Source organism: Citrus sinensis, chromosome 7 (assembly GCF_022201045.2).
Source record: "Citrus sinensis cultivar Valencia sweet orange chromosome 7, DVS_A1.0, whole genome shotgun sequence".
Lineage (NCBI taxonomy): Eukaryota > Viridiplantae > Streptophyta > Magnoliopsida > Sapindales > Rutaceae > Citrus > Citrus sinensis.
Window position 1 is genome coordinate 26,691,964 of NC_068562.1, and position 20,970 is coordinate 26,712,933.

General features: G+C 34.2%; 3 protein-coding genes across 3 annotated transcripts; 2 read left to right on the forward strand and 1 right to left on the reverse strand.

Annotated features, from left to right (window-relative positions):
- The first annotated feature begins 1,669 nt into the window (after nt 1–1,669).
- On the forward strand, nt 1,670–1,993 carry LOC107175409 (hypothetical protein). The gene has a single exon (XM_015526826.1). It carries the CDS (start codon nt 1,670–1,672, stop codon nt 1,991–1,993), a length of 324 nt encoding a protein of 107 aa, XP_015382312.1.
- Nucleotides 1,994–2,776: 783 nt separating this feature from the next.
- Nucleotides 2,777–6,732, reverse strand: LOC102624633 (probable ATP synthase 24 kDa subunit, mitochondrial). The gene is made up of 7 exons (XM_006464438.3): nt 6,564–6,732; nt 6,038–6,131; nt 5,591–5,735; nt 5,044–5,154; nt 4,585–4,731; nt 3,953–4,075; nt 2,777–3,172 (listed from the first exon to the last, which is right to left on the reverse strand). Exons 1-7 carry the CDS (start codon nt 6,600–6,602, stop codon nt 3,109–3,111), a joined length of 723 nt encoding a protein of 240 aa, XP_006464501.1. The 5' UTR covers nt 6,603–6,732; the 3' UTR covers nt 2,777–3,108.
- Nucleotides 6,733–8,031: 1,299 nt separating this feature from the next.
- LOC107175385 (cell division control protein 2 homolog) lies at nt 8,032–12,381 on the forward strand. Its single transcript, XM_015526804.2, has 8 exons — nt 8,032–8,337; nt 8,432–8,619; nt 9,610–9,730; nt 10,385–10,558; nt 11,197–11,360; nt 11,441–11,531; nt 11,923–11,976; nt 12,163–12,381. Exons 1-8 carry the CDS (start codon nt 8,326–8,328, stop codon nt 12,250–12,252), a joined length of 894 nt encoding a protein of 297 aa, XP_015382290.2. The 5' UTR covers nt 8,032–8,325; the 3' UTR covers nt 12,253–12,381.
- Nucleotides 12,382–20,970: the final 8,589 nt, after the last annotated feature.

The following is a 20,970-nucleotide window of genomic DNA, read 5'->3' on the forward strand; positions in this document are numbered from 1 at the left end:
CATCAAAATTGCCTTATTACTTCTTCTCTGTGGGCTAGTCATCATATTCTCATCGTCATCAGTGCTTGCAGCTGAAGAGATTGTGGCTTTGCCCCCACTGAGAGCAAAACTTCATGATTTGTTAGAGCAATGTGCACAATTTTTAACCGCACAATGTGGGGCGACTTTCAATGCAATTATGCACAACCGTAAAGAAGATGTTGAGCCCTCAGATGAATGCTGCATGAGACTAATAGTTGCAGGACCCACTTGCCATAGGAGATTTGTGGAGGTAACATTGCCTAGTCTCTTCCAAGTAATGAATCACTCCGATGCCATGCAGCAGGGTGTTCGACTTTGGAACCATTGTGTCAATGTTGCTATCAAATTCAAAATTAGAAATGTGCTTCCACCTAAATCATTGCAATAATTCAATGATTTCAACGTGCATATATCTAAATAGAATAATGATGCTTACATAGTTTGCATCTCAAGCGATTGTCTTTGCTTATTTGTCTACTGTTAATGTGATAGTTTCATTCCATCACTTATCAGTGAATGACACGTCATACCTCACATAACTCGGTATATAAATTATGTATTGATTCCAACTATGTAACTCTTAAGTGTAGCATTAATCTTCTTCTATTTTGAAGCTTTAGGTTTACCAAAGTCATGTCCCTAATAAATCATGAAGCATTAGCATTTGAGTATCAACTAATGTAGTAACTTATTTGTAACTGAAACATTAGGTTGGTAATTAATATTTAACATGATATGTCGTCGCATTAATTGAGACTCGAATGTTGGGATCTCTAACTAATATTATTGCGATAAGTTTTATAAATAGTGGTACTAAAAATGGGACATTTAATATATATTAATGTAAGAGGTGAATTATCTCTGAAGGATACTATAATTAATTAGTTTTCTGCTAAATCAATTTTTCAATCTCATACTTTTCTCAAGATTCGAACTCAGGTGACGAGTAAAATAAAGTGGCCCTGATCAAATCTTTGGGGGCCAAGTTTTATCTTAATATGACTCAAATATCCTAAGCAGAAAGCAACATGAATTCTTCAAATCTTGAGAACAACAGATTTTAATCCAAAATAAAAGGAGCACAATATATAGAGCTGTACATGCTCATGACGATGAGAGGATTTGACTTATTATACTTGTCTTTTTCGTGTTAACATGCTTCTATAAATTTTTAAATTCAGAAAACAATTTATTGGACATACATGTCTAACAAAGTCGTAGTCATTTAGTTATTAAAAACAGAAAGAATACAAACTCAACAAAAAAGTTTAAACCGTATCCTAATGAAAATGATCTTTTGAGCACCAGAACCCATTGTATTCGTTTAATTTACACTTGTACTGCAGCAAAAATGCAACTAAAAGGTCATTCTAATTTTGTTAAAAGGTGGATAACAAAAGACCCTTCTATAGCTACCACTTATTTAAAGTGTTACATATGAATTCGTCAAAGACAACAATTAAATAGATGAGCTTTAAATAAAACAACCTATATATGCATTATAGCTGCCCAATTAGCCTGCGATAAATGATAAGAGTTCTAAAAATAGTAAAAACTTTCATTTCTCATAGTCTATAAATGAGCCTCATTTGATCTCATCTAAAATAGCACTTATAAAAACTACAGTACATGTTAAAATAGAATCGAAATGGGAGTCATCAAGATTCAATATTTCTTCATAATTAGTGCATTGGTGATGCTCTCATCGGTTCTTGCAATTAAGGATCTCGAGGAATGTGGGAAAGATTTAAGCAAAAAGTGTGGTGAAAATATTGCTAATAGCATATTCAAAAATGAGGAAGCCTGTGATGATTGTTGCAAGGAGCTTATAACTGCAGGGAGTGCCTGTCACAAGAAACTTATGCAGGTAACTGCACCTCAATACCCTCAAGTTAATCGAAAGAAAGCTGTGGCTAAGGGTGTTGAAATTTGGGACCATTGTATGGTTGTTGACTTCCGAAGTTTAATTTAAACTGAATTAATTAATAGCTTGTGTTTTTGCCGAAATGATGTATCGCGGCAATTTCCTTCAGAAATTTTAATTGAGTGATTTTTAAGTAGTTTTACTTAATTGGCCACTCGATTTTAGATCCAGAGTCCTTTACTACTACTCATATTATCTAATTTATTTATTTATTATTTTTTTCACAAGCATGAGTATCAAATAAATTATATGTTCGAGTTGTGTTCTCTTCTATTTTGAAGCTTCAAGAATTATACGACTTCTTTTCACTAATTATAACCTTTCATTAATGTTCTTCTACACTTATGGTTGATCAGGTTAGGAACATTTTCAGGAGAAAACTGTTTTGAAAAATTAGTAAAATACGATCCAATTTAGTATTTCTTAAACTTTGAATGGACATTTGATGGAATATATTGTAGATGCATGTTTGACATTTTATCTAAAATAATGAAAATAGAATAATAAATTCATATTGTTTCTTTATTTAGAACCGATAACAGTTCATGGGATCACAATTCACAAGTCTGAACACCGTTAAATAATTAGATTTCATTAATATTATCATCATTTGATGATATCCATATTATGAAATACTGTAAACTACCAGGATTACCTGATGATCTAAATTGTAACCAGTGGTTAAAAGACAAAAATGTACGAGCATTCGATTTTGCAAGGATCTTAATGCAAAAAAAAAAAACCCAGTGGATTTTGATATTGAGCAGAATGTACGGTACACAGCGTCCATGAAAATTCAGTACCGATTCACCGAAACATCAACCAAAAACCTTTAAACTCAAGTAACCTCTTTTATTAGAAACTCAATGTGGCAAGCAAATACTTATCTTCCAGGGTTATTAGAAACTCAATCCGTCCATTTTTTGCTCGTTTGGGGAAAAGCGCAATGGGAATACGATCCATTAAATACATTAAAACTGGCTAATAACACAGAGGATGAAAGGTGCCGAATGTGCGATTTCATTGCACAAACAGTGATAAACGGAATTCCAGTTCTCTCATGGTCTCTTATTCTTAAAATCGAGAGCAATGATGGTATTTTCCACATTCCAAGTTGCTGATTTCCATTGTGCTCAAAAACCGTAAAAAGTAAATGCAGAGACTCAAAGGAAGTTTCTGACATCCAAGGACTTCACTTCGACCATTTCTTCATCCTTGAATTCCTCTCTGCAAATAAAGAGGACAATTATCAATTCGAAGTTCAGTTTCTATAGAATTATTATTTATAGACAATAAAGGATAACAAGTACCAGCAAAACCAGGAAGCAGCAGTTCCAAACAATTGAAAGTATTTCTAATCAAATATAATTTAAGAAATTGACAGACCAGTTTAGAGGCAAGCTACATCTGTGTCATTCACAAACTTTCCATTTCCAAATGCATCTAACTGTGATTGCAACATCACCCAGTCAGTGCATCTACAACTTTGCCTTAGCTATTTTAACTATTACTTCCTATATTTCACCGAAAATTGGGGTTCACATAAGTAGGCGCATCCTGCCTCCACAACCAAAAAATTATTAACAGCAACCTTCCAATTCTAATGTTTTTTCTGGCCAACAGACTTGCCTAATAGTCTCACAATCTGATCTTAGCCTTTGGCGATCTTTTAACCACCAATGCTATGTTGTATGATGTTGTATTTTTGCTTCCCAGATGTTAGCCTAAAACAATAGCTTCAAGCAGATAAACAGCAACAATTTGCAGAAAGGTTCTAGTCATTTGATAATCAACCAACTGCTAGAAAAGATACCCAAAACAATCCTATGGAAATAAAGATAAGGCCCTCAGAGAACTCTGAATGACCATCCACACAGTTACCTCGGAATTAAAGACTACAAAAAATTGGTTTTTCTCTAAATGGTCTATTCACCAACTGACTAGAGACCACACCTAAGAAACAGGCTTTGTGATGTGAAGGAGGTAAGCAAGGGGCAAATAACGCACCTCTTCTTTTGTGTTTCCATGGCCTCAAGAGCATCCTTCTTCAATTCTTCCAACTGTGCTTTGGCAATTTTGAGTTCCAACTGTTCTTCATACTTTGGTAGATCCTCCTTTCGGATCCCAAGCCTATAAAGACAAAATGTTAGTCAAAGGTTTATAAGGTACTTCCACCATCATGGCTTTCACCAAAAGCACAAATTCAAACAAGAGCGTGCATACAAGGACACTGACTTTCTGAGTTAAAACCAATATGAGTTTCATGTAGGAAAAACAGTCATGCTAAACTAATTCATATAAGGTTTAAGACAAAATGTTAGTCAAAGGTTTATAAGGTACTTCCACGGTCATGGCTTTCGCCAAAAGCACAAATTCAAACAAGAGCACATGCAGAAATGTTTGTGCATACAAGGACACTGACTTTCTGAGTTAAAACCAATATGAGTTTCATGTAGGAAAAACAGTCATGCTAAACTAATTCATATGCAATCGCAGCTCATAATTGGACCTTGCCAAGTGCAATATTGTTACCGGGAGACAAGCCAAGCTCACTGGGGGCACCAGCAATGTAATCACCACAATACATACACACACTACATGTAAAAAAAATAAGCTTAGGTTATTGGAATGATGCTTACTTCTTATTAATCTTGTCAAACTCAGCTGTAAGAAGAGCCATCCCCTTCTTATCATTCCTCATAAGAGGCTTTTTAATTTCTTTTTCAACTTTATCCAATGCATCCATCATCATAGCCTCAGCACCATGCTCATCAATGAGACCTCTCCTGAAAATAATAAAAATGGTAAGAGATTCTACGTCTAACTACATATACTAAACAAGAGTTAGTTGTGGCTTGGAACTACTGAGGATTTACAAATGCACAAGTGGTCAACTTCATAGATAGTTCATCAGTGAAAAAGTGATTCCAGGCCGGAAGAAAATTTAACCATTTCTTAAATGTCAACTTTAAAAGAATAACATAAAAGTATGGGCAAGAAAACATTCTTTCTACCAAAAGGAGAAAAGAATTTTTTAACTACATTGATTATAGCTATACCACTAAAAGCAAGTAGTTATAAGACAAACAAATGCATACCTCTCCCTTATTTCCTTGAGCGTCAACAAATATGTTCGAGCATCTGGAATTCCTGCTGTTCGTGTTTCAATGGTATACGCTATTCGTTGGGATTCTGAGAACAAGTCTGCCCTGCACATAGGTAAATTAAGCATTAATACAACCTCCAGAGCGCAGGTGACACACTGTAGCATGGACTATAGCAAGATAAAAAGTTCTGCTGTCAATTCAACAATCACCAATAGGTACATTTTTAATAGTAATACAGTAGCAAGAACCAGACAAGCGCCTACTCACAAACACAAAACAATTTTTTTGCACCCCCATGGATTAATTAAATCTAATATTTGAAACAAAGAGTACTAAAGTTTATACCATGAATAATAAAATTTGATGCTTATGACATGGAAGTAATATTCAGATGAATTGAAGCAATCTTTTAAAGGCATCGAGCACAAACAAAATGTAAATACCTGAACTCATTTCACTATAACGTGCGTGCACTAAATAACTAAAGCTAACAATCATGAAACAAAATGAATGTTGAGAGGATAAAAAAGAAACTTACTTCTCTCTGACAGTCTTCATGACATTAGCATACTGAGAAACAGCAGCAGGATCCTCTGGAGCAATGGTGATCTTCTCCTTCCGGAGTACCCCCAAGGCAGTCTCAAATTTCTTCTTAACATCCAAAAAGATGTTTTTCAACATCTCTTTTCAACATAAACAGAAGTACATTCAGTAAACTCCCAGATAACGCGGCAAAGATTCATAAGAACTTCAAAATGCATTATCACCATTTATAAATATAACAAAAAGTCACACATTTCCAATCCCCACAAAATATTAGAAACACAAATAACTCATGAAATCGTGTTGAACCCTGAGCATACCAAGTAAATTCAAAATGACAAACAGCTGTAATCCCTTTTATATTAAATGAGACAAAGAAAACATAATAAAAAACACACACATTTGCTAGCAAAAACAATGAAACAACAACATATTGACTAACCATCTCCTTTAAGAGCCTGAGGAGCAGCTTCGTTTGCAAAGAAACGAACTGAAATTGCATGCTGCCGTTGCAGTATCACTTGGCTACTACACAGCTGCACAATTTCAAACAAAAAATTTTCAGCATTAAACAAGAGATAAATACCATAAAAATATTTAAAAGATATTTATTTATTTTGGTCAAATGATAATAAATATGCCACTAATAATCAAATTTTCGCTTCAAAAATTCAAAAATCCACCACCAAAAATACAAAAAAAAAAAAATCAAGAATCAGGTTTTTTTCGAGATGAAACAATAAAAATAATCATTAAATTAGAAAAATAACTCTTTTGTCAGATCCGATGAGTCAAATGCCACGATACTTGAGCTCCAACGAACAATATCTCATTTTTCTTTCATAAATTGAAGGAAATAAACAATAAGGATTGAAAAAAATCGAAATTTAGGTTAATTATAACGGATACCTGTACAAGGATACGGATATGTTCTTATTCCAGATCGGAATAGCGAGAAAGAAATATACCTGTTTGGATTTGGATGCGAGGCGAGAAGCAAATGCCATGATCGGAATCAGAACCTCAGCTGTTGTTCTTCTTCTTGGAGGTTTCTGCTTTTAGCGTGTTTAGGGTTCGTTTGGGATTCTGATTTTTGAGCCTTTGAGGTGAGGAGACTGTTGAACGACTGGCTTCATGCTTCTCAGGAGTTGCATTTCCTTCATCTTAAACCGTCGGATTGTGTCGAGTGTGCATCCGCCATCGATGGTGCTGATTTATTTAGAAATAGACCCGGAAAACGTGACACGTGTATAAGTTTATACCCGACCCGAACCTATCGGCCCACTTCCAGACTCGGTTTTGGTTATTTACTTATTTTGGCGCCCAATCGAAAAAATTCGCTTTTAAGCGAAAGATACAGTTACTCGATCGCTATAAGCCTACAGCTTACTTCTCACTTCCGTTTTGGCGATTAACGGTCACACATAGCCACAGGTACTGGAAATTATCTCTTTTTGAGTCTTGTTTGGTTGCCGAGAAAAGAAATGGAAAGAAAATTTTCATTTTCTTGGCAACCAAAGAGAAAGTTTCCATGCTTACATTTACATTCCCTATCCTGTTTTCCTTTGTATATGCTTTGAATTACATCAATGGCTAGGCTGTAATTGTATTCTAAGTTTACTAGATAAGAATCATTTAATTAGTTTTCTCTAATGATCTGTTTGGTTGTTACGAAAATTATTCTAAAGAAAGTGAATCAAGAGTAAAATAATCACTTAATTTAAGTTTTGACTGTAGCTATTCATATTGAATCTTTGTTGAGTTTCTTGATCGTAGCTTTTAGATGAATTCTTTTATCTATTTATTTGGTTGATAAAATCTTGCGAATTGAGTACTGTTCTTGTGAACATTATTTCAAGTTAAAAAAAAAAAAAAAATCATTTCATCCTACGTGAGAACTGTAAAATTAAAGCCTATGCACAAAGATTAGACTGGACATTGGCTTGTAATATTACCCTCCTTATCTTCTTTCTGGCCCTTGTTATCTAAGTCTAGGATTTTCTAACGAATCATTGACGACACAACAAATAAAACTGCAATTTTTAGTTCCTTTGTTGCATAAATAATTTGTTAATCTAGATGCAGAGAAAGAAACTGAGCATTCACACAATCAGTTAGATACTTCATATGTAGATCTAATTGTTGATTGGTTGATCTTCTTTAGATTGTTTTGAATGGTTTGTTTCTGGTCTGTCATATTGTGGGGAATAATGCATTGAAAGTCCTGAAATAATGCACAATCTGTTCTACATTTTTATGAAAGGTTTTATCTTTATGCAGATAATAAGCATAAACCTGTTGAATTGTAGGTGTTAACCAAAGTTTCCCTTTTCATAATATTCTTTAGCATCCAATATATCATAAAAGGAAACTACTTTTTCCACTCCCTTCCTTGGTAAGGAAAAATAAAAAGAAGGAAATTACAGCTTTGTTTTAGCTAGATTCTAGATTGATAATTTTGGTGCTGAGTCTTTTTCCTTATTGATTTTTATTTGTTGATTGATCATTCTGCTAGTTCATAATTTTCTTTCGAATGTATCAGCATGCTGAAATTATTTTCATTTCTTTCTTTCTTGCATCCGTTCAAGTACACCCATACATTATTTACTATAGATTTTTTATTTAACTTGTTAATTCATCTTGTTACCATAGTGTTAACTCTTTTCATGAATCAGCATCTTTAGTTACTCTTTGTTAGTTTGATTGGTGGGGCTTTTCTGAGCTGTTCAAATGGAGAACAAGGTAGAGACACTGATTTTGTTTTTATCTAGTTTAATTTTTTTTCTTGAAAATCATCTTTTTCTAACATATTCGATGGATGGAATGTCTGTACAAGCGATACACGCTCTTGGAGGTAATAAGAGAAGGCAGATATGGTGCGGTTCACAGGGCCCATGACTCTTTGACAGGTGATACCGTAGTCGTGAAGAAGATCCCAATCATGAATCCATCTGAAGGTGTCCCTAGCTCAGTAATCAGAGAAGTTTCTCTTTTGAAAGAGCTGAAGCACGAAAACATTGTTAGGTAATCACTTTTGATATCATTGTTATTTCTTTTATCTTGGAATGATTTGCATTGAAAATGAAACATTGAAAAGACCTTTCATGTGCAAATTTATGAGAAACCATACTGAGGTTTGGTTAAACAATTGATTATCTTCATGCGAAGAATAGTCCTAAGAAGCAGCTTTTAGTTTCTATTTTGTCATTCTATCTCATACCATTTTGTTGCAGTGCCCAAAACTTTATGATGTGAAGAGCCAAAAATCCATTGTGACAGCTGGATCAATCTAGAAATGTATATTTTAAACTTGGGGATTTCTTAAACAATATTTAGGTTAGGATTTGTGATAAAAAATAGGGAAGAATCTAACGGCTGGTGTATGCATTTTGGTCCGAGTTTGCATATGGCAATGGTGAATATCTCAGGATGTTGTTGGTAGCTTAAGCACCTGATGCATTAAAAAAGGTGCATCTTGAAAGCATGGGACTGGTTTATGAATGCAAATGTACTGCGAACTGGGTCTTTCACATTTCTTTCATCTTAAAATGATACTACAAAATGGAGGGCCTCTCAACGTGTGATTTCAGATTGGATTATTTGGCACTATGCATGGTCCATTGAAGTTGAGAAATAATAGGGTCCATATGCTTGTGATGCAAGTAATTCCACTGTCTTGCCACTTTATTCTCCATAATTTCCCATTTTGAGCAGCTTCATCTGTCCAGTCTTTTGTGGTCCAGCAGTAGTTTGCTACTGAACCCTAAGCTAAGTTACTTGGCTGTCCATTTTCCCATCTGTTGTACCTATCTACATTTCAAATCCATATCAATGTCTTGAGTATTTGTTTTCAGTTTTTGATGCATCAGTGGTTTGGATGTAATGCTCCACAATTTGGCTATAAGTAGTTAATGTATTTATTTGGAGTCCCAGGGTTGAATCAAATATCAAGAACACATATTTGTTGAGAGAGTTTATATGAACCAACTTCGTGATTTTTTTTTTTTTTGGCAGGTTGCTTAATGTACGGAGCAGTGTAGATAGCATTGACCTTGTTTTCGAGAATTTGGACTTTGATTTACTGCACTTCATGAAGACTGAACCAACAGTTACTAAGAATCCACTAAAAATAAAAGTGGGTATTATCATTCTGCCATTTTCAGTTTTGTGTAGTTCAGACAAAAAAATAATTTTCTTTTCTCTTCGGGTGCTGTTTTTTCCCCCTCTCTTTCTTGATCAAGATATTTGGGAAAAAAGTTTATGTTAATGTTTTCTTCCTCTTAAATGGCTAACATTAGCAGTAATATTACTGGGATTTTATTGCATCAGCTTATGCTTACCAAGTTTCACCTCTTTCTCAATAATCTTGGCATTATCTGAGCATAATTGTCCTCACTTTTCTGTGAGGAAAATGAAATTATGCCCATTTGTTTTAAGTGGAATTTGAAATTTCTCCGTGAGGCTAACAAAGAATTAGAGTCACTAAAATGATAGCAGTTTCATGGGAATAACCTGCTGAAAGTTTTAAAATGACCTACTTTATGGAAGTTTAATTTCGTTTTTTAAATACTATGTACTTGCATTTCAATTGATCATAAATAATTATTTGCTTATATCAAATGTTTGTGAGGAAATGTGGTTGAGTCATTTCTTGGAGTTTCTGATATGCCCTTTATACCCTAAGTCATCTTGTATATGTTGATTAAAGTATTACACGATATTACAGGAATTTTATAGCCATGATGACACAACTAACTGTACGATCTTATCTTTCACCTTGACTTGGCAGAAGTATCTACATCAGATTCTTCATGGCGTTGCGTATTGCCATTCTCAGGAAATTCTTCACCGGGATTTGAAGCCAGCGAATTTTCTGATAGATCGCAGTAAAGACATTGTTAAAATTGCAGACTTTGGGTTGGCAAGGCCAATTGATGTTCCTCTTGAAAATTATACGATTAAGGTATCAAAGTTTGCATTTTACTAACTTCAGTTTAGTGATAAACTTGCTAATTGTGGTATCATTCCCATCTGATATTGTTAGAGTTATTTTGTTTTTTATTTTTAAATAACATGCTGTTGGATGGTGGTTTAAATGGAGTCTAAATACCCTTAATCCATTCGTTAAGTTATAAATATAGAAAGGGAAGAGCTTGTGAGTTTTTTGCACACTTACACCCTACTCTGTTTCCATTGTTCAATTTACTGATACTTAGATGAAAAAAAAAAAAAATTGCTGACATATAATATGTTTGGCATACACTTTCACTTTATGACTTTTCCAGCTTCAAAATTATGTTCTTCAATGATATGGTGAAGAACTTTACCCTTTGACATGCACATCATATATGTGTCTTTTGGTAACTCTATTCTATGTGGGGACGGTCATGTTTCTGTTTTCTTACTTAATGTAATACCAAAAAAAAATATTTGTAATGACACAATAAGAGATATTAGTATTTGATAGTCCACAAGAATTGAATTGCATTAGCTTTAGTGCCAAACCACAGCAATATGTTTTGTTTATATCTACTCTTTCCATTTCCAGTGTTAGCTGCAAGCCTGCAATATGTTTCTGATATTTTTGGTATTTCTTCCTAGGGAGGAAGTCTCTGCTACAAGGCACCTGAGCGCCTACTTGGTTCTGGCCGATACTCAACTCCAGTTGATGTGTGGGCTGTGGCTTGTACATTTGCTGAGATGGTGACCCATCAGCGTTTGTTCCACTCTAGGTGGGCTCCTGGTTTACTGGCTGCAATTTTCAGGTATATAATATAAATCTTTTTGCACAATTATTTTCCTCCTAAGGCACTAAATCTTATTAATATTGCTTTCTTAAATGAAGCATCATGGGGACACCAGATTCAGAAACTTTGCCCGGATTTACTTCATTCTCTGAAGAATTTGGTTTTGAACCTAATAGAAGTCCTATAAAGGTATGAGGGTTCTGTACTTCTCTATCCTTGAAAAGACACTTAGCAATTTTTTGTGCACCATAGATCCTGTGAAATAATTGATTTATACATATCATTTGAGAACACAAAAATATTGAAATAGAATATTGAGGAGGGACTTTATAAAAAGCCTTTTTTTCTTTTTCATTTTTTATATGTAATATGATAGACACTCTACTCGCCATACTACACAGCTATTACATAACATAAATTTTATTGATATATTGTGTCATGTACTTAACTATGATTACTAATACAATGCTAACTTCTAATATGCATTCCATCCTTTAGTTTTCCTACATGAAATCTGTATCATTGTCAAAATTATCCTCAAACTAAATAAGACTTACTGAATTTTCCTAATGCATTGCAGGACCTGGCTACTGTAGTTGGTGGTCTTGAACCAGATGGAGTTGACCTTTTGCGTGTAAGTTATAGTTTTATGTGCATACACAACTTTTTCAATTTTTCACATTTCAAATGATGAATTGCATCAGAAGTGATTTCTTGTAGCCTGCATGAACTTGTAGCTGTATATAATTGCAGGCAATTGAAAATGATTTGCTTGGAGATTCGTTATTTTTACTTCATGCATTTTTCTGTATATTTCCAGAGAATGCTTTGCTTGGATCCAAGTAAACGACTTACAGCTCGTGAAGCACTCCGGCATGAGTATTTTAAAGATTTTCAGAGCTTAGATTGATCTCTAATCATCATAAAATTTTGATACTGAGCTGGCAGGTATATTAATCTAGAAATTCCGATTTGAAGAAGAAAACTGTGCTATTGTTCATAGTAAAATTTTCTCATGAAACTGGTTTCAGTAATCTAATTTTTTTATCGCTTTCTTTCCCACAATTACCCACACACGTCTGCGCAGAGTCATTCATGGAATGATCCTTCTGATTCCATTAATTTGAGTGTTGGTAAATCATTCTTTTTTCATTTTCCTTCTAATTTTGAATTAAAAAAGAAGTTGTTTCTTCCTTGTGAATGGTGCTCATTTTTTTTTTAATACCAAACGGCAATCACATCTTTCAAAGTGCATCACCTAACAAGTAACAACAAAATTTTGAATCCGGTTAGTGCATAATGAACCTGTTGCGTGGACAAGCTTCATTTAGCGTAGAAAATAACTCATGTAATGATAAATGATATTGTCACATGAAGTTAATTATACTATTAACCAACGATTCAATTTCATTAAGAGACATTTGCACATGTGCTCCATGTGTTCATATTTGTATATTGAGGAAATGAAGATGCTGATGGTTAGATTTCCTTTTAAAGTGAAAGTCGAGATGCCAATGAATTGAAGCATGCTGATGAAAAGGCTGAGGCACCATGCGTGCCATAATCAGAGCACTGACCTCAATTTTTGCGCAAGTTTAATCTTAAATTGTATGCAAAGATTGTGTAAGTTTAGGTAATCTTAAATTGTATGCAAGGATTGTGTAAGTTTAGGCAATACTTGTGAAGAAGAACTAACCAATCAGTTGAAGAATTTTTTTTCCTTGGTTTTCTTCTGGGTAAATCAAACTCATCACACATCTGCTTCATTATCTCCAGATGATAGAATTAATGGCGCTATTATATGTTGCTTAAGCTATTTTAAAACAATCAAATCATGCCTAGAAAAATTTGTAACAACTTTAAATTACATTGCAACGATTGTTTCTAAAGAGCATGAATCTTTTCCTGTATTCTTTAGTTGACTGCAAAAGCCAAAATTTGCATCTCAGGAAACGTGATAATATTTTATTGAAGAATCTTATGAGAATGAAAATTCTTAAGCGATTCTAAAAAGCATTTGTGCGGATGAGTGTTATGGACTGAAAGCAATTATTAATTAATTGAAGAATTTTGTACAACTTTACCATGCATGCACTAAGATAATGCTTAGGACAGATGAAAAAAAGAAAAAAGAAAAATTTTCCTTGTAAGCATTCCTAGAGCTGAGCTTACTTTACTTTGTATGCAGTGTTTTCTTGATTGAAATATAGCTGGGAATTCCGAATGGCCACCTGATTGAAAGTCCAGTGTTGCTGTAGACGTGCTTGTGCAGAAACACACAATGCCTTGTATATAATTAGAATATATGACTGAAAGCCGTAAAAAAGCACTGAAAGCAAGATGATAGTTATGAAAATCGATCCATACAGACACAATGCTACTAGTAGCTCAGGGCAAGCAGAGATCCTCTTTGTTAAAAGGGTGTTTGCAAGCAGGAAGACATATGTGCGAAAGATAAGCTCTTCCCTTGTTATCTCCTTACAATTTTTCAGTATTTTGTACATATATGGAGATTAATTTGTTTCTTCTTTTTAATTAATATGGAATTGCAAGTTTCTCTGAAATTGTTACCTTGGTTCTTGAATTCAGTTTTAATTCATTACTTATTATGTGAAGCATCATGGTGACACCAGGTCTAGAAACCATTTACTGCATGCTGTGATGATGGATTTAGTAATAAGGTACCGCACATCAGAACTTACTAGCTTCGTGGGCAATCAACAACGTTGAGGTTGAGAAAATGAAAACAACACTTCATAATGATTTAGACGAAGAAATTATAATGGTACAACCAGAGACCAGAAGGCTGTGAAGAATTTGGTAAAAAGAGTGCTTTTTTTGAACAAATCCTTTTATGGTCTCAAGCAATCTACATGGCAGCACAATAGCACTGCTTCAAAAAGATTATGTAGGATAGCTTTGTGTAGTATAAGCATCTCAGCAAGCAGATACCCCTCTACTTCTTGTATGTCGATGATATGTTGATTTCTGATCAAAGGAAGGGACTGAGAAGCTTAAGAAGCAGTTGATCAAGAACTGAGTTTGAAATGGAAGACCTTACCATATGCACTATTGCTGTTGGCATTGTTTATTTTATATGCAATAATATGCCAAAGGCGTGATGTTGCTCATGCTGCGGAAGTGGTGAGCAGGTTGACGGGGGAATCCTAGTAGGGGTGTTCAAAATCTAATCTGATCCGCTCAATCCGTCTTATCAGCAGAAATTTGATCCGCGAATTAATGGATTGGATTGAAAATTTGAAAATCCGAAATCGGTGGATTGGATATGGATTTACTTCTGTGAATCCGCAAAAATCTGCGAATCTGCAAAAAAATAAAAAATATTTATTTAATAAAAAAATTAAACTTATAAATATGTCATTATACTTACTAATAAATAAATAAATTGAAATATAGTTACATTAACATCATATTATGGGGAATCTTAATAAGTTTTATTGAGAAGCTGACAAGTGGATGCTCAACAATTATAGGTCTTTTAAATGGGAATGTCAGATCAAACAAGGAAACCTTACTGGGGTTTTAAACATATGCAGATTATGAAGGGCATATTGATAAAAGATAGTCACTCTCAGGCTACCTCTTTCTACAACTCTGTTTCAATAGTGTGAGAATCGCAAGGCACCATCAAGTATCAAATGCAACGGAAGTTAGACATTGAGTAATAGAGCTAGAATATTAAGTGTGTCAAGAAAGCAAGTGTGAGTTGCCATTCAAATAGAAAATTTCTTACAGAAACAAATGATGGCTAGGATTCTGGGATATCGTCAAGCAATCCGTCAGCTGCGTTCTTCCACCATGATCCCAGAGCTTGATTAAAGCGGTTTGCTTGAAATCTCGATCGTTCAGAACCATGGCTAGACAAGTTATCCAGTGCTTGCTTCTTCAGATTTTTAATCCTTGCCTTCCGTTGATCAATCTCTTTCGAAATATAAGCGATCTCCTGGTGAACCTTGTAAAGGGGGCTGTCCTAGATTGAACTTGCATCCTGTATTAGATAATGTTCATAAGCTATTCTCTTGATATGATCCAAGGCAAAATCTATTCTAAACCCTGCTTTGTATACAAGTTTGAAGAGAAACCACCAAGTAACAAAGAAGTCATTGTTGATGTCCCGCAACTTATTGTCCCTCATCTCCTGCATAACCCCACAGAGTGTAGTGAGGACTATTGTCTTTAAGCTTTGAGTCAAGGAGCAACTGGAAAAGATACCCTCATGATTTTTAAGCAAGTTCCTGAGAACTGGGGAGAATTTGGGATTGATTTTATAATCTCCCACATTGACAAGCTCGGCATCCGCATCCTCTCCTAAATATTGCAGTTGTAGTGTCCCTTGCACAAATTCCCTTGCTGTATTCTCCAAGAAGTCTTCGGCAAACAACTCTTTTGTAATTCTTTTGTTTACCAGATGATTAGTCTCTTTCAATTCATCAAAAACATCCCTTAAAGTGCCCTCTTTTGTCATCTTTTCCACCTCGATTAAGGACTCTAACATCTTCTTCTCCTCTTCAGTTAAGGATTTCAGCATACCGCTGTAGGTTAAGCCTTTGACATTTTTATTGGTCTTTTTACTGACAATTCTCAACTCGACAGCTTTGCGCTTTCCTTCAAGAAACTGTATTATCTACAGCAAACAATAAGAAGTTAATTAATTTGTCAAAACAATAAGTAATTTCCCCAATGAAGCCAATGATATATAGGCATACCTCAGAGAACACGCAGTCAAGATCTACTACAAAGTTGCATTTTTCACAATGGTAAACGCATTCTCGAGCATTTCGTCTTGTCTCGCAAAAGTCACAACAAATACTCCTCATCTTCAAAATCGAGATCTAGATTGAAATTGCATGCCACACACCGTAGATAACAATCATCAAGAGGGGTAGACTTGTTTTGACCAATAACACACCCACTTCTGCTGTCACAATCTGCAGCGTCATATAACTTCTTGAAGAGAGTCAGAACATGTTTATGACTTCTAAGTTTTATAGAAGGGAGCAAACAATCGAGATCTAGATTGAAATCACAATCTTGGCAGCTATAACTGAATTCATAGTAATGCTTATGACAAGCATCACATTCCTGATACTTTTCAGAGTAAGGGCTCGGGAGACTGAAAGGATGTCGATGGAAGGGATGTTGTATTTCTCTTGGCAGTTCAACACAAGATTTGTGAAGATAAAATTCGCAGTGATGGCAACCGTATGCTGGGTGGTTGGCTTGGATATTTTTCTCACATGCAACACAAATGATTTTATCATTTCTCTTGTTTTCAAGGAGAAACAACAAATGTTTGTGGCTGAAATGTTTGATCTTCTCTCTTTCATTATCTTGTACCTCAGTAGACGTTGGTGGTGGGAGAGAGCCACTCTGTACATAAAAATAGAGGTCACACTCCACACAACGTAGTAAAAAAGCACCCTGCATTTCACAACCACATGCTTCACATTGGAATGAATAGGACATATTCTGTACTAGAATAAGAGGATGCCGATGACCTTTGTACTCAATGGCTGCCTTCAAAGATACACATTCAAGATGTAAGTCAAAATCACACTTATCACAGCGGTATCTCAAATCTGGAACATGGAAACCACAGGCGTTGCACACATAACGGGGCTTCTTAATGGCCAAGAGCGTCAAAGAATGGCGTGGATGGAATGGATGCCGAATTCCTTGTATCAGCGAAGCACATGAATTATGGATGTAAAACTCACATTGAGCACAGCCATGACATTGGCCGTTGATGTTTTTGAGGCACAACTTGAAATTCACCTCAGCTGCCTCCAAGTTAACCAAGTAATGCTCATGACTAAAATGTGCGATTCTTTGTTGATCTTCATGGTAGTCTTTCTTTATCAACGGATGTGCTGGAGCACAATCAAGACACATGTTGTACTGGCTTGCATCACAGTGATATATGAAGCCAGAACTAAAACGCTTCTTACAAGTACGACAAACTTTTTTGGCTGAAATATCAAATCTTTGGAGGGTCAGGTATTGCTTATGTGACTGATGACCCCAAATCTGTCTTGGCAGCTCAACACAGGATTTGTGGAGATAAAATTGGCAGGAATCACAACAGTATGTTGAGCCTTGGACTGCTTTCCCACATCCATAACACAATGTACCATCATTCTTTGAGATTTCACGGAGAACCAAGATATGCTCATGACTGAAATGCCTCAGTTTTCCTTTGCCAGCATACTGCACCTCAGTGATTGCACAACGCACATGAGCTACATACTCATAACATATAGCACAATGATAAAATGGATCCTCTGATTTTCTAAGTTCTTTCCCATAAACATTACAATAATGAAGATCAGAATCATCTTTATTAGCAATTGTCTCAGTACTGTAAATGAGAGGATGTTCGTGTTCTTGACCCCAGACAGTTGGTAGTAGCTGGTGATCAGAATCGCACTGCACATGAAAATCGAGGCAACACTCCAAACAACGCATAAAGAAAACACCTTGAATATCAAAACCTCATGCTTCACATTCAGTTTCATAAGACAAATTCTCTACAAGAATAAGAAGATGATCATGGCCTGTGTACTTTATATTTGGCTTCAGAGCTATACATTCAGGATGCGGGTTAATTTTACATTCGTCACATCGGTACCTGAACCCATCAACATGGAAGCAGCACGCACTACACTAAGATGATTCTCCCATCTCCTCCTCCTCCTCCTCATCATCATCATTATCAATGTCGACAAGTGTTAAACAATGGCGTGGATGAAAAGGGTGTCTGATTTCTTGCAGTAGTTCACGGCCGTAGTTTGGTTCTCCAGATGCTTCAACAAGGTCGACGGATGCCGATGACTGAAATGTCGGACGTGCCGTTGACCTTGATGGTAGTTGATGAGCTTCGAAGCACATCCAACACCAATCTGAAAATCACACTCTCGACAGCAGTACTTGTAGTCTCTGTGTATCTTGTTACAGAAATCGCAATCCAGCTCTTTTGATTTGCTGCCGGATTCTCTTTCATAGTGGAGCAAGCAATGTGGACGACAGCAGGTGATTTGAATCTCTTTTGGTAATTCAAACATGATTGATGAGCTACATGATTGAGAGTTGTTCTTTGCACAAATAGCATTCAACAGGAGAACCACACGTGCAGTTGTAGGATTCATCCAAGTGTTGGCCACATTTATGACAGACTATTCGTAATTCGCCATTGTTGTTGTTCTCATAAAGTGTTAAATGATGATTGTGTTTAGGCTTCATTTGTCTTTCTGTTGCCTCTTTGCTCTGTTTTGGCTTCATTTCCCTTTGTGTTGCCACTCTGCTCTCTGTTTTACTGCCAAAACAGAGCAAACCTTTTCTTTTCTTCTTTCTGTTTAACTCATCTGACCTACTCCCAGTGTTTTGACTTTTTGAACTTTGCTCATTGCAATTTGCAAGAGACAAATCACAATATCACATGAACAAGAAAATAATTAGGTTTAAAATATTGATTTTTTTTTTGGTTAAACTATCCAGCAGGTCATAACTATATTATGTATGTGAATGGAACAGATCCAGAATTTTGGATTGAAATATTTTTATATTAAAATATTAATCTGGTTTAAAATCTTAAATTTTATTAAAATTTAAGAAACTTATTAAGTTATATAATTTAATAATATAATGTTATTACAATATTTTTTAAATTTTAATAAATTTAAAATTCTAAATTAGAACATTTTTATAGACATTGGTGGGCAAAAATTTACAGCGTTATAAAAAAAATTTTCGAACTTTATAAAATTGACATTTCGGGGCTGGAAGCTGACTCTATTTTTAACTTGCTCCAAATGAATTTATTAACCGCAAACAAGAACTACAATGGTGTGATATTTTTGTTGTTGAAATTCCAAGAGATTAATGTTCTTAACCCCATTAACATGAACAAAGGTCTTTGACCGAGTAAACTTCTTCCTCCCTTCATAGTTAATTATGGAATCACCGAGCAACTAATAAATAAGTATATTCTTATCCCCATTTTCAAAATATTTTGTTTAAGCAATAACCATTTTATCATACAAGCCAGAGGCATGGTGTGATCCCCAAATCTTTCTCAAAAAATGTAATGTTAAAAATGCTCGGTCTTAGATTTTATTTTTTTTCTAATAATTTATCAATAGAGAAACACTATCAAGAAAGTCCCCTAGATATTGCTCCGTTGGTCGTGAATGCATGCTAGGGACAAGAGATGATGTTTAGTTGGTGAGATTTCTCATTATATCTAAACTTTTTAAAAATAAAAATAAAAAAGAGAAAAAATTGATTTTGAGAATATCTACTTTTTCCATCATTTATTGTTCCTTAAAAAATTATGAGCCATTTGATTTGCTAAAACACAGAATAGTCAATAGAATAGAGAGAAGACACATTTTATATATCTAATTAACGATAGGCATGTTTTATGCATTGGATTGCATTACAATATATGAGTTGTATTGCATTATGGTGTATTGCTTTAGGGTACATTACATTAATGGTGCGTTTACTAAATTATAATTGGAATGAGCTGCAATCACAATAGGTAGGAATACAAATAGGAAATAGGAATCAGGACAAGTTGTTTACTTGAATTGTAGGAATCGAAATCGTAATGAACTGAACTGTCATTAATGTGTTTATTTTGTCTTGGAATTAGAATCAGAATTGGAATGAGTTATATTATAACAAATTACTAAAAAGTACTTAACGAATTATTATCATAATTATTATTTTATATTTTAATTATAGTAATTATGTATTCAAAAATTATTATGATTAATTATTTTCAATAATATATTAATTAATTGTAAAAAATATTTAATTAATTGTAATAATAAACTAACTAATTATAATAATTATATTAATAATTTTTATAAAAATATATTAATTAAGAATATTAATATTAATTATTTAACAATAGTATACTAATTATTTTGATTATTTATTCAAAAACTATAATTATTAATATATTATTTTCAATAATATATTAATATATTAGTTAATAGTAGTAATAATATTAATTAATTAATGATAATAAATGAATTAATTATACTAATTATATTAATAATTATTGTTAATAATATATTAATATATTAATTAATTATAATAATAGATTAATTAATTATAAATGAGGATAAAGTTGACATTTTAAATTTTGGAGAGGGGCAAAATGGTCAATCTTGGGAATGGAGACTCATTCCCACCTCCTCCATTGAGAATGAGTCTCTCATTCCTCATTTCTAAATTGTGGTAGGCCCCATGATTCCGATTCTCAACTTTATTTTGTAAAGTAATGTTGCGTTTACTTACCAGATCAGGGAATCGGAGTTCGAAATCGAAATCATTGACGACGTTTACTTTACAAAATAAAATTGGAAATCGGAATTAGAATCGTGGACCCTACCATAATTTGGGAATGAGGAATAGGGCTTGGGAATGAGTCTCCCATTCCCAACATTCCCAAGATTGACTATTTTGCCCTCCCAAAAATAAAAAAAATGCTCATTTTGTCCTCATTTATAATTAATTAATATATTATTATAATTAACTAATTAATATATTATAGTTAATTAATATATTAATATATTAATAACAATAATTATTAATAATT